This window comes from Lepisma saccharinum, chromosome 8 (genome assembly GCF_977018435.1).
Source record: "Lepisma saccharinum chromosome 8, izLepSacc3.1, whole genome shotgun sequence".
In the NCBI taxonomy this organism is placed as follows: Eukaryota; Metazoa; Arthropoda; class Insecta; order Zygentoma; family Lepismatidae; genus Lepisma; species Lepisma saccharinum.
The window spans coordinates 48,068,180-48,082,752 of NC_139236.1; the positions used below are offsets into that span (position 1 = coordinate 48,068,180).

Sequence of the window (14,573 nt, forward strand, 5' to 3'; positions counted from 1 at the left end):
GCAAATTTAATACCAGTAATAAACTAATCATTTACAATACCAGGAATGTCGCAGTACCAAGTGAACGTCGTCCCACAAGGCCACGTCAGTTCACCAACTGCTATGACCCGTTATGTACAACTAGCGTGCGCTGGTATGGACCCCAACCACTTTGCTCATTATGTGGATGATCTCTTTTGCTTCAGAAATCCCTTCGAAGAAATGCTGAAAACTATGGGCAATATGTTGCAATGTTTACAGGCCGCAGGATTAAAACTTGCAATAGAGAAGTGTCACTTTGGCTACACTGAAATTATAGAGTTACAACATAAAAATGGATATTTTGGTTACCGGATTAATTACAAAATCATTTATTCCATCAAGAATATAAAACACTAACAACTGTGAAAGAAATTCGCACATTTCTCGGGTTAACATCCCATGTCAGAAAAGTTTTAAAATCATGCTCCGAGATATAACTCCCTTTGCAAAAGTTATTTGGGAAAATAACAAATTTGTATGAGTAGAAGAACAGCAAACTGCGAATGAGAGATTGAAAGAAGCTTTGCTTACAGCTCCTGTATTGATGTCATATGACCCATGCAAAGAAGTAAGGGTATTCACCGATGCAAGTATCATGGTTGTTGGAGCAGTGATTTTACAACCAAATGCGATCGGTGATTTTCAGCCTATCTCATATTGTAGTCGCGTATTAAAAGACCACGAAACACGACTTTCAACCTTCGAGCAAGAATTATTGGCAATCATATACGCATTAAGTCATTCAGATTTTATCTGATAGGCCGACATTTCGATATATTCACTGAAAATAAAGCGATTACATTCATTAGGACCTTAGCAAAACTTTAATCGAAGCTACTTAGATGGTCGACGTTGATGTCGGAATTCGATTTTACGTCAATTCAATGTAAAACCACACAAAATATGGCGGATGACCGAGAAACAGAACATTGATTGATTGATTTGGTGTTTTAAGTCCATTTTATACACAGTAAGGCTAATCGGGACTGGACCTACAGTTTAAAGTGGGATTCAAATCACAATGTTCATCCACCGGGTATCGCACCCGGTACCCCTTGATTACAAGGAGACGACGGAGAGAGACAGAACGTTACAAGTTAAGGACGAGGGCCTTCTAGAGCTACGTACATTGTTACAATAAGATGGAATAATTGATGTTGCAGTGCCCCAACGAGAGGATTGCTTTTTTGGAAACATCATTAATAATTTTGAAGGCAAAGAAGAGGAAGCGGGCAATGATGAGGGATGGACGATATCGGAATTTTGATATCGCAACAAATTGTCAAAACAATAGGATACGATATTTTTCCGGATTGTGATATCGGCTAGATATCGTCTCCACGATGTGTATCGCCAAATATCGTGACTATATATCGCCGACACTACATATATCGTCAAAATATCGTAACTATATATCGTCTAGTTGATGTCGCCTGGACGATATTTTTTCAATATCGCGATATATCGCCCAACATTAAAAACGATGAGATGAAATGCAATACAAAAATATTAAGTACTATTATATAATAACTTCGATAAATTTATACAATAAATGATCATGAACAATTTGGTTCTGATGAAAGTAAAAATAGTGGAAAAATACAAAAAGCACTGTAAGTCATGTGTGAGCTCCACATTCACACGTATACCAATGAAGATTTAAGGTATTGTTATGAAATTTAACGTGCACACTGCGTTAGACATAGGCGTAAATAAGCATTTGGTTGGAATATTACGAGGGAGGTAATGTATTAAGGCGTAAAAGCGCCATTTCTAATCTTTTCGAAATATGCAAACATTGAAATTTGCCATAATTGGTTTACAGCAGAACTGTTCTTTTCGTTGCAGAAGCGATGAAGTCGAAATAGGTGGGATCGCCAGACTGGGTTTTCAAGTGCATCTTAGCAGGATAAGAAGGCGTATGATTGTGGTCCGCAACGTAGTGGACATTGCAGGTATGTATCCTCAAGGTCAATTACTTACTGACATTAATTTAGAAAATATCTAATGCTGTCATTCTATATATGAAACGAGATTTAACTTTAAAATGGAACATAGGCATAAGACAAAACCAAAGTTAAATGTTAGCTCCTGGCAGGGGTGACTTCTACTCTCACCGCTTTTAACCATACCATAGGTCAACATTTGTAACACAAATATTTTCATACTTTCAAACTCCCTTATTAAAATCACTAAGTATTGCTTGCTTTCTTAAGACCACTTTATGCACAGATAGGCTAATCGGGACTGGACATACAGTCCAAAGTGTCACTCGTAACGCAATGTTAATACTGCGTTGGTATCGAACTAGAAACCTTCAGATTTTATTGGGTGGTGTAGTTATTCATCATTCATCTTTCAGATGGTTATCACTCGCTTGGCCTAAGCCGGACCCTGTGGCTGAGTTGTTAGCACATCGCGCTGCGACGCCAGGGGTCCCGGGTTCGAATCCCGCTCGGGCATGGTTGTTGTGAATGTCCATTCATCAATTTCATCATTTCATCACTCATCCCCATCTTCGCAAATTAGCCAAGAGGCACAAAACGCTAAGTCAAATAAAATCAATCAATCAATCAATCGACCTAAATGTGATATATGCAAGAGGTTACATTCAAACATATGGCAAAATAACTTACATGTACAATAATTGGATTTTGTACTCTCCAGGACTGAACCGATATGGATGTACTTAGGAAAAGGACTTTACCTGCCTCTCGTTTATGTACGTTATTTCCGTAGATCGTCCTCCCAATTGTCACGTGTCACCGTCACATATCTGACACCCTGTCACAATCCCGTTCAATCACAAACTGTTCAAACTCGTCCCTCACTTCCTTACTCCCTCTCGAACCCAATACCTCATTCTATCTCGACCACTCGCCAACTGTCCTCGCTCCCTCTCGATTCCAATGTTCACTTCATACCTGTCTCTAAAGTCAATAACCTAAAGTTTGTCTAATTACCTATTCAGCATTCCTTTCTCTGTTTTCTGCTATGCTAAGAATGACAGAAGACTTGTCACTTCTACCGAATACCTTAAGAACGATACGCATTCAAACTACTATGTGCGTCCAATGACGAACGAATCCGGAATACCTTGATTACAAGTCGACGTATCTCACAAACTATTTAGAAAATTATATTATCAAGAAATGCCAAACATTTAGGGGTTTCTTATCTTTGCTAGAAATAGAATGAGAAACATGCAAAGACGTTAATAAATCAAATAGATAATTTCGCCTTTCACCATTCTCAGTAGATAGAAGCTTCCATCGTGAAGTTTTCGGAAGTGCATGTATAAAAAGCGAACATGAATTCAATAAATATAAATATTTGTTCCATTGTTGTAGATTAAGACATCTAGTATAATAAGTTTTTCAAAATGCAATAGCAATAAATAAAAATTTTCTAGTCAAAAATTGAATGCTCAGGAAAGAGACTAATGTGAGAAAATAAATCATTTGTAGTTACAAGTTAATTTTTATCTTAATGTTCCATTTTCATTCAGGTTATTGTTATCAATCAGTACAAGGTCTGCCCATAATGAAACCGAACTGTCAAAAAAACAAAAAACAAATAAAAAGGTACCGTATTCTGGCAACACTGCAAAGAGCTATGTCGAAAAGTCCCGTCAGTGCATGCTTCAACTTCTTACAGGCAGTCGGTAATCGGGGCAAGCGTGCGTCAGATGCGTGTGCAGGCGTCTTACAAAATACGCGCACCAAGATAGAACAACGTTACAACATAAAGTTTTGTTACAAATTGTGTAAATCGTTTAGCGAAACTACAGCGCCTTGGATAACGTAGTGTGGATAACGGCACTGTTCTGGGCTCTCTGGCTGGTTCCACTCGAGTATGATACCGCTAGAGGTGCTGGTGTCGGTCCAGCTGCATTGCATTCGTCTGCTTATAATGGAAGTAAATGGTGTTTTCGCTGCAACGTCTGATTCTTTTACATGAAGTGAATGAAGTACACACAGCAGAACCTTTAGTCCCAGAACCTAACTTGACTGAAGTTAAAGATGCTATTAAAAGGCTAAAGAATAACAAAGCACCTGGCATTGATTTAATACCAGCTGAGTTAATTAAATATGGTGGAAATTCATTAATTTGTCAAATTCATAAATTAATTTGTTTAATATGGAATAAAGAAGAAATCCCTCAACAGTGGAAAGAATCCATAATTGTTCCTGTGTTTAAAAAAGGTGATAAAATGAACTGCAATAATTACCGTGGAATTTCTCTACTCTCAACAACATATAAAATATTATCTAACATTCTTTTAACAAGACTAACCCCATATGCTAATGAAATTATAGGTGATTATCAATGTGGATTTAAACACAACAGATCAACTACAGATCAAATTTTTCACATCAGACAGACACTTAAAAAAAAGTGGGAATATCATCAAAATGTCCATCAGCTATTCATTGATTTCAAAAAAGCATATGATTCGGTCAAAAGAGATAAATTATATAATATATTAGTAGAGTTTGGAATACCTAAGAAGCTTGTTAGTATGATAAAAATATGCACCAGTGAAACAGAAAGTAAAATTCGTGTGGGTATTAATATGTCTGACAAATTTACAATTCATGATGGGTTAAAACAAGGAGATTAATTATCTCCATTGCTCTTTAATTTTGCCTTAGAATATGCTGTAAGGAAGGTAAAAGAAACTAAAGAAGGACTAAAATTAAATGGTGTGACTCAGTTGTTAGCATATGCAGATGATATAGACTTACTGGGGGATGATGTGAATACAATTAAGAATAATGCTAAAATATTTTTCAAAACTGCTAAAGAGATAGGTTTGGAAGTTAACAAAGAGAAAACTAAATATATGCTTACAGGCCGAAACCAAGTGTTAGCTAATAATCAAAATCTAATTATTGATAACAACTCGTCTGAAACAGTTTCCAAATTCAAATACTTTGGAGTAATATTAACAAATGAAAATTATATTAAAGAGGAAATAAAAAGTAGGCTTAATTCAGGAAAGGCATGTTACTTCTCTCTTCATAAACTTTTGTCTTCTCGTTTAATATCTAAGAATCTAAAAGTTAAAATATACAAAACCGTAATTTTGCCTGTAGTATTATATGGATGTGAAACTTGGTCCCTTACATTGAAAGAGGAACATAAATTAAGAGTATTTGAAAATAGGATCCTTATGAAAATATTTGGACCTAAAAGGAATGAGGAGACAGGTGAGTGGAGAAGGTTACATAATTTAGAACTACATAATTTGTATTCATGTCCAGACATTATTAGAATAATTAAATCAAGAAGACTTAGGTGGGCAGGCCATGTGGCACGAATGGGAGAGGAAAGAGGAGTTTACAGGATTCTTGTTGGGAAACCTGATGGTAAGAGACTAGTAGGAAGGCCAAGACGAAGATGGAGGGACAACGTCGAGATGGACCTAAGGGAAATCGGTAGGGATGGAAAGGAGTATATAGATCTTGCTCAAGATAGGGACAGATGGAAGGCCTGTGTTGCTGCAGCCATGAACCTTCGGGTTTAAGAAGGCTAGAGAGTTAGTTAGTTAGTTAGTTAATTTCTATGAATGTGATATTTCCTATAATATTTGTTACGGTAGTCGGGAAGATATTAATGAACATTCTAGACAGTCGACCACTTCCTGTTATCGTTACTTTCATTAATAATACGGGAGAAAATTTACACGTTGAATGCTCATGTTAACTGAAGGTTCATTATTATTATTATCATCATCATCATCATCATCATTTGTTTTTAAGATATACACACTGAAGCATTTTTATTTTTGGTCTCTTTCTTCCGCTTTAAAGCAATCGCGGCGATGATGATAATCATGATTGCATAAAACGACAAGGGGAAACACACAAAATTTCCTTAGTGCAATCGACATGAGTGTAAGGAAACTTTCAGATAAATGGGACAAACGACACGGGATGTTCACACTGATGTGACACAGACACTTCCAGACTGTAAAATAGCGTCCAAACAGCAAACGACATGTTCATATACAGTATTCGCGTGCTACTTGTTACTTGTTACTTCGGTCTGAAAGCTCCTTAAAGGAAGAGTGATCAAAATGACCTATGTGATTCTGGCCAATGGTTTATGTTAAACGATATTGCTCGGCCTCATACCGCATTATGTGTACAACAATACATTGCTAATCATTCAGTGACAGTGATCAGTCACCCTCCATATTCTCCGGACTTATGGCCTGCTGATTTTTTCCTTTTTCCCATGCTTAAGATGGCTATGAAAGGGCCAAGATTTGACGACTTCGCGGACATAAATTAAATGTTACGCGTATTTTGCGAACACTTACTGTTAATGACTTTGAACAATGTTTCCAACACCTGTACAAACTCTGGTCAAAATGTATTGTCTACTCTGCTGATTTTTTTGAAGGTGTTAAAGTCATTTGAAGGTAATAACTTGTTTTCTTTTCTTAAAAAAAGTTCGTATTTTTTTATGGGCGGACCTTGTATAAAGTGCTTTCCTTACCCTTACCCTTCCCTCTAATTCCTTCCATCCCCTCAAAGTAAAAAAATTAATTAACATATTGTCTTAAACATATATAGCTATTGGCAAAATACAACATCACAAAGTTTACCTACTACATATACAAACATATTAATTCATATAATTAAAACATCTCAATTCCCTCTCCTAAGTGATACCAAGTCATTGCTATGAAATAACCCTGAATGATAAATTCTAAATAAAAATTGTAGCCTTGAAACAAATTTATCGGTTTGTGTACAATATTACATTAGGGAAACGTTGTGCAAGGTTGTGTTCATACAGTTATAAACACTGAGGATGAATACGGTGTTCATGCTTGAGTTTTATGTTAAAAATAAATACATGTGGGCGATTTATCATTGTCGTAATTCTTATTGAACATTTCATTTCTCTATTTTAACTTTTTAATGTTAAAATTCGAATTTTTTGGCGAGTAAATGTATTGCTCCGCTTATGGAGCAAGACGTGGAAACATACATATTTTTTAAAAATTAGGTTCTAAAACAATAATCATATATGTTTCTTAGTTTCAGTCAACTTTATGTGCAAGGAAGGGTTGAATAAAAGGATTGATATGAAATATGTTTGTTTTTATTTAGTCTCATTCTATGTGGTTAAACATCAATATTTGGAATTAACTAGTAACGCACTTACAAGTACACTTAACATTTACTTTTTGAGGATTTCTAACTTTAACTAGCTACTTTTAAAAGCGAGTAGCTGTGACAGAACTACTTTTTTTTTACCATAGAAGTAACATTATCAATAGATCACTTCATAGTTACTTTATGGAACTACATTTGCAACTGGAGAGAAGAGCTAAATTTGTCAACCATGTTTGTAAATATGTCTTCTCTGCATGCTTAGGTGAAAGGATTTTCTTTTAAACGCCTAAATGTTAGGCTTCGTTGCATATTGAATTTTTAAAATCCATGCTTTATTACAATTCGACATTATAGGCTAATATAACATGGAACACTACACTGAAGACTTGTTCCATCTTTTTTTTTTGTTGTTAATATTTCAAGACTTACATTATGTATCAGAGACATAAATAAAACAAAATGTCTTCATATATTCATTTTATTACAATTTATGATCACTCATTTGTGTAATTTGTTTGCAAGAAAATTTCCATCAGAAAATAACTGTACAGTTACTTTCCAAGTATCAGTAACTGTAACTTAGTACTTTTAAAAAGTAACTTTCACAACACTGTTAAATATTAATTACTCTGTCTTGCCCCATGTTCCCCTACATACGTTTACTATATATATATATATATATATATATATATATATATAGATATATATAGATAGATAGATAGATAGATAGATAGATATAGATATATATACAGAGTGTCCGGCTTAGACCTTTAACATTACAAAAGAGCATAATTTTGCAGAGAAACCCAATTTTATTACCAAAATTTACATTTTGGTAGAAAAACTCATGCATTATTTTGCCCCAGCACCAGCACTTCACACAACCTCGATATGAGTCCCCCTGTTGCACGGCAGATGTCGATCCGATATTCCAATTTCGTCCAGGTATTCACTAGCATTTGAGGGAGAATTATGTTACGCAGATCTTCCAAGTTCTCGACGGGCATACTGTAGACTTGGTCCTTGATGAACCCCCATAAGAAAAAGTCTAGGGGGTAAAGATCCGGCGAGCGCGGAGGCCAAGCAAGTGGTTTAGATTCTCTTCCTATCCATCTTCTGGGAAAATGCTCATCGAGAAATTCTCGTACAATGATAGCAAAATGTGCCGGGTCTCCGTGTTGTTGGAAAATGGTTTCTGGAGGCATTTGAGGCACAGCAAAGAAGAATGGCCTATTATCTTCTCTTTCATTAACCCACGCCACACATTAACTTTTGGAGAGTCTCTCATAATTTCACGAAATTCATGAGGATTGTCACTTCTCCAAATACGGCAATTTTGCTTCTTCACTTTGCCACACGTGTGCAATGCAGCTTAATCAGAAAAGCACACCTTGTCCAGAAAAGCATTGTTGTTATTGTCAATTTCGGTTAACATTTAGCCCGAAGACGTATGTCTTTTAGGTTTATCATCAGGATAATTTCGTTGATCTAACTGGATCTTGTACGCCCGTAGACGTAACCTCTTGTGCACAACGTCATGGATAGTAGACCAAGGAATGTTGAGCTCTAAACTTGTACGTCTTATTGATTTTCTTGGACTTTTTGTGAATACAGTGCGAATCACTTCAATGTTTTCCTCTGATACCTTCCCCTTCGCGTACTTCCCGCGCACCGACACAACACTTCCAGTTTCTCTTAGTTGTTTATCCCACTTAGCAATACTCAAACAGGAAGGAATATTGTCGGGACGTTGAAGATTGAATTCACGCCTAAAAGCACGTTGAACAAGCTTCACAGATTTGTTTGCTGCCAGTGAAAGAACGCAGAACACTTTCTGCTGAACCGTCCACTCCGCCATCTTGGAATCTATGCGTTACACGCGCATGCGCGTCATTTCAACTCGACGTACTGGTGATTCTCGAAAATTGCCACAGTTGCCCGTCCCATACAAACAATAAGTTTTATTTGAAGTTGAATGTAACTAAAGTTATACTGTTTTGTAATGTTAAAGGTCTAAGCCGGACACCCTGTATATCTAAGAATACATTTCCCGGGTTAATATTTTTATTGCTGTATTTCTAATAAGAATTTTATTACAATTATTTTCTTCCAATTTCAGTGTCTCTTGGTGGTGTAGCTGGGTTCTTCGTCGGAGCTAGTTTGATGAGCATACTGGAAATGTTTTACTTCTTGCTTCTCAGGCCTATTTTCTTATACTTAACATACAAATCAGGAGATAAAAATCATTACTAATATAATTGGTTCGGTAATTCTGTAGTGTACTTAGTTTTTGTGGCAGTTATGGCACCCTCCTAGATTTTGGTAAGAGAAGCTTAGAAAAGGTCTTGAAATATATTTGAATAAAGTAAATGTTGTCAACACTACACAAGGAAGTCTATCAACACGATCTCGTTATTGCCAACCATTGATGACTTTTCCTCTTATATCTTCTTTATATGTTTTAAAGGAACACATAAGATTTGTAATGCAATGCCTGGTGACAAACCTATATCTATAGGGCAGAAGGTTTAACCTTGCACTGCTCGCGCCAAAACGTTCTCTGTCGTCTGCAGGCGTTGTTGCCACTGATTTCGGCGCAGGTGAGGAAAACGTGGCAACAGACCGTGATGCGAGCAGTCATTTGGGAGTGCAAGCACAGATGTCTCCACCAGCGGAACATTCATGTCAATGACAATGTAGCAATGGATAACTCATATTTCCCACGCGAAGGAAACGACGACTCCTGGTAGGTGGAGGAAAGAGCACGTGTTACCTCCAAGGCTTCTGCCACTAGCTGAAAATGCCCACGTGATGCCCGGGAAAGTCGGCTAGCAGAAGGAAATCTACAGTTTGGCGCCAACTGTGCACATTAAACCATTTCAATTAAATAAACAGGATTTCTTTTAGGTAGGATCTTAAAAAGTGGGGGGGGGGGTGGCAGAAAATATCCGATAAGCTGTTGAAATATTAGATGTAGTAGCTAGAGGTACAAGTGCAGAATTGGCCCAAAGTAATGGAAGAATTAGACTCTTTGATAACCCCCTCCGACTTGACGAAAGCTGTCGCACGGCGTATTGCTTGGTGCTTATTGTTTACGTTCAATTCTCAGAAATATTCGAATAGTACTACATTTCGCAAATTAACAAACTTCCAGTAATTTACATTTACAAAATAGTATATTTGTAAATTAACTGATACTTAGTAGCAACAATGTCTGAATGTGAGTTAGCCAAAAAGAAACGAGACATTTTCGCATCACGACTGCACTTCGAAAAAAGTCGGAGTAGGGATTAGAAACAATGGAATGTCCCGGCTAAATCTGGATGTTTGGTAGCCTTGAAACAATGGTTATAAAACTAAAATTACCAAACTTCTGCAGACTTATGGAGCGTACCTCCATTTATAAACAATCAGTTTTTTTATGCAAGATCAAAATCTAGAACATGCAAACTGACATTGAAACGAGAATCAGGTATACCTAAATCTATTATTTATTCAATCTTTTAAATTTCGAAATTATTTATAATATAATTTCAAAAATCTTGTGAATTTTATAACGAATGTTAAATGTTTGAATTGATCTATTAAAATTTTACTCATTAACTGATAAATGAGTTAATATCTGTTTCAAGATTCCTAAGGTCTTCACTGGTTATAATTTACATGTACAATTTTAAATCATCATTAAATAAGTACTATGCTTAACTGTGTTACCTATGTCATTTATGTAAATAATAAGGGACCTAATGAACACCTAAGTAACACTAGATTCGGAAATATCTTGGTTACGAAGTCTCCCATCAAATTTAACTGTAAAAGTTCGACCATCACACGGCCATCTTTATTCCAAGGGAGGCCGGAGTTCTGAAAATAGGCAACGCTGTTACGCAGTCTTAAAAATCAAGCAGCAAAGCATGGCGCGAATAGCAAAATTGATGTTGAGGTTTCTAAAGAAACAAGGAAATCAATGTAAAATGTTTTTGTTGCTCTACATCTGAACAGAAGATTGATATTACCAGGTAAGTGAAAAATGCAGTAACAATATAAATAGAAATTTGCCGTTAAATAATTTAAAATAAGCAGAAAACATCATAAGCAGCATGGAACTTTCCAATAATGTGTAGTTTGCTTTTTTTTATTTTCTAGGCTTTCGGAATGACATTCGAAGCTCTTTGGCAAATAAATATATAAATGATGGAAGATCTAACATACTGGTTTTAAAGTTTTGAAGGTAAGATGTGCAAAGTAGTTATAGGTGCGATAAACCACCATGGGCGAGTATTACGGTCAGATGTAAGGTAAGGTAGAGTTCCCCGTGCGTACATGCCATAAAGACATATTAAGAGGTTTTGGGAGTAGTACCCCACACATTATCAATGTCGGCCATTTTGGAGGCAATGTGATCAGAACCACCTTCCACCGCCTTTACCCTCTAGGGTTGCATCCAGGTACAACAGGATTTACGCCAAATTTCTGATAATCTCTTTTGCAAAGGAAGGAATCGAGACTGAACTGGATAGGATGAAGATAAATAAGTCACCAGGACCTGAAAATATTCCAGTAGAGGTGTTACAGTGTGCAGAAACCGAAAATGTCAAAATACTTGACCATGTTATTCAACGAAGGTCTTGCTCAAAACAACTTTCCGGAGTTCTGGACCAGACGTTTTGGTCTCAATTTAAGGCACCAGGACAATAGCACACACCCACGAATGTATGGAGTTTAGGATGGGTACAAGTAGGGGGTTCCCCTTTTATTTTATTGTTGTATCTACGTTTAAACTCTCTTTAGTCAGAATCTTAGGCTTTCTCTTAAGTTTGGGCCTATCTCAGCAACGACATTTCCTCGAAAATATATATGTAAAAGAAAAGGTAATATTCTAATTTCTCAGAAATTGCATTCGTTTTCCAAGGGGTGCCTATATCCCTCAAGGCCAATGAGCGTCCCTTTCAGACCATGCCATAATCCCCCAAATAAAAGTATTAAATTACGACATTAAGTCAACTATTATCCCGTTATTGAAAGCCTCTATTTTATCTTTACTTAACACTTTACTTCATCTGCCCTCACCCGCTAAATCCCTCCATTTCTTCATCTAACGCAGTGGTTCTTAACCCTTTTTCAGTCCAGGACCCACCTTGAAGGATATTACACTTCATGGGCACCGGAAGAATTACTTGTAGGTTACTGTTATTTGTAACAGTTTATAATCATATTTTTGATAACATCGAGTACTTTAAGTCTCGGCTGAATATTGAAAGGAATAGCGATTTCGAGAGTGTCGTTGGACCCTTACCTAACAATAGTACGAAGAAATGCGAGGGAGGCGTTGGCATTGCTGTCTACGAATTTCCCTCTGTCCCTATCAGACGGCTCCCATCTTCGCTGCCGACTTTCTGCAACTGGTCTCACTTATCGCACCAAATTCAAACCCCTTCTTGGTCTAGCTCCGTATTTCGTCTTCTCAGGCCAGTCCAGGTTAAAAGTTTTTCGTTGTTAGAATGTTAGAACTGAGAGATTTAAACTAACAAGTCTTCCTAATCACGAAAGCATTCCGCACTTACGTCAGAAGATGAAATACGGTGCGTGACCAAGAAGGTGTTCGAAATTGGTGCGATGAACCATACCCTTTCGGCAAATTGGCAGCGCAGCTATTCGCGATTAAAATTACCACCTGCGCGCTAGTGTCGCTTCCAATATGGCCGCTATAAGTAGGATAAATCTTTGTTTACATTCAGCAGTAGTACAAAATAGCACCGTGTTGTCATGACTGGTATGGTAGAAAACGTTTAAATTACGCATTATTTTTAAATATTGCGAATGCGATGTGAATTCCAGGTACTCTAACAAACGTGAAGCTGTACTGAGAACGAAGCATTTAATTATGCAAAAATAACACGGAAAATGCAGACGATACTAATGTATACGCACTGGTTGTCCAAAGCAGTGCTGTATCATCTGCACGTCATGTAACTGGGGTTCTCGGAAATTATTTGAAAATAAAGGAATTAAAATTGACCTGTACTTGAAAAGCTGGGACAGGAGAAAATTGCGAACATATCGTTGCAGTTCTTTCTCGAAAGAGAAAGGCTGGTTTAATAATAATATTCACGATTTCATGACCAGGCTATACTCACTGAAAAAGAACATCGTACTGAATGAGACAGTAACATTAGCATGTCCACTTTCTTTCAGGTTATATTTGACATTAATTCATTCTCAAATTATTTTCGGCCTTCCCGATGGCGCAGTGGTAGCGTCGTCGCCTTGTAATCAAGGGGTCCCGGGTTCGATACCCGGTGGAGGCACAAGTGGTTCGGATCCCACTTTAAACTGTAGGTCCAGTCCCGATTAGCCTTACTGTGCATAAAGTGGACTTAAAACACCAAATCAATCAATCAATCAAATCAATCAAACTAATTTCATCTTCCCTCTTAATCGACTTGCACCTGTTACAAATTTCACACATATGTAATACCGGTAATACATGGACGCATTGGCATGATTTTTCGAAAAAAAGCTTTATTTATAAAGTACAATTTAAAACTTTACTTTCATGGTAATATATATTTATCTCTCGAAAAATAAAGTAAGCAGACTCGTACATTCTTCGTAATTTTCTTGCCGAATTACAGTGTTATATCCCCCATACCAATCTTCTGTCAATTACTTTTTCCCTGATTTATTAACAAATTTAATTTTGTTGATTCCATGGGGTGGAAACACATGAAAACTTTTAATTTGTTCTGACCCATAAAACGATTAAGAGAAAAAAAACCTGAACAGTAGACCTTACTCTCTCCCATATTCCCCATGCTTTAAAGACTTCAACACAACGTATCCTACTTAGAGTACTTCCTGAAAATACCACCAGATGGCATATCGGTTAATTTTAATCGCGAATAGTGCCTTGTACCTCGGGTTTTACGATCTGGTAGGTAAGGGGAAGGAAGGAAAGGAAGAGGGGGGATTTTACGCTGTGAATTCGCTTGTTTTAGGTTTGAAGGTCCCAGATGTAACTTGGCGAGGACAAGGGGTTTGGGGATCAATTGCTCCCCAAATTTTCAGGCTTCTAAAAATTAAAAATTTACAACTTACGGATATTTTTGATAATCTCCTGCGACGTAAGGAACAACTAAAAAGCAGTAGTTCTTAAAATTTATCAAACGTAACAGTTATTTAGTTAAATAGTTCTGGATGTTTTTTTACAATGAGTTGGACAACCTTTTGACTCTCTTTCCCTTCCAACTTAAGTCCCAATTTCAATTATCCCCTCCCCTCCCAAAATATAGGCCACAAATATTCTCGTGCAATACACTACTCACTTGGTGATATCAGTTCACGATAATTCGTATTTTTGTATCTAACGTGCCTGTAGTTTGAGATATCGGTAAGTGTCCAGAATGAATGGATGCGCGT

At 36.8% G+C, this 14,573-nt stretch overlaps 1 protein-coding gene across 1 annotated transcript in view; it reads left to right on the forward strand.

Moving 5' to 3' along the window:
- Positions 1–9,407, forward strand: part of LOC145991770 (sodium channel protein Nach-like) — a 77,419-nt gene extending 68,012 nt beyond the window's left edge. Inside the window, exons 6-7 of the mRNA XM_083127820.1 lie at positions 1,870–1,976; positions 9,274–9,407. Of these exons, the coding sequence (XP_082983946.1) occupies positions 1,870–1,976; positions 9,274–9,407 (241 nt within the window). The remainder of the gene's footprint in view (positions 1–1,869; positions 1,977–9,273) is intronic.
- The last annotated feature ends 5,166 nt before the right edge of the window (positions 9,408–14,573 follow it).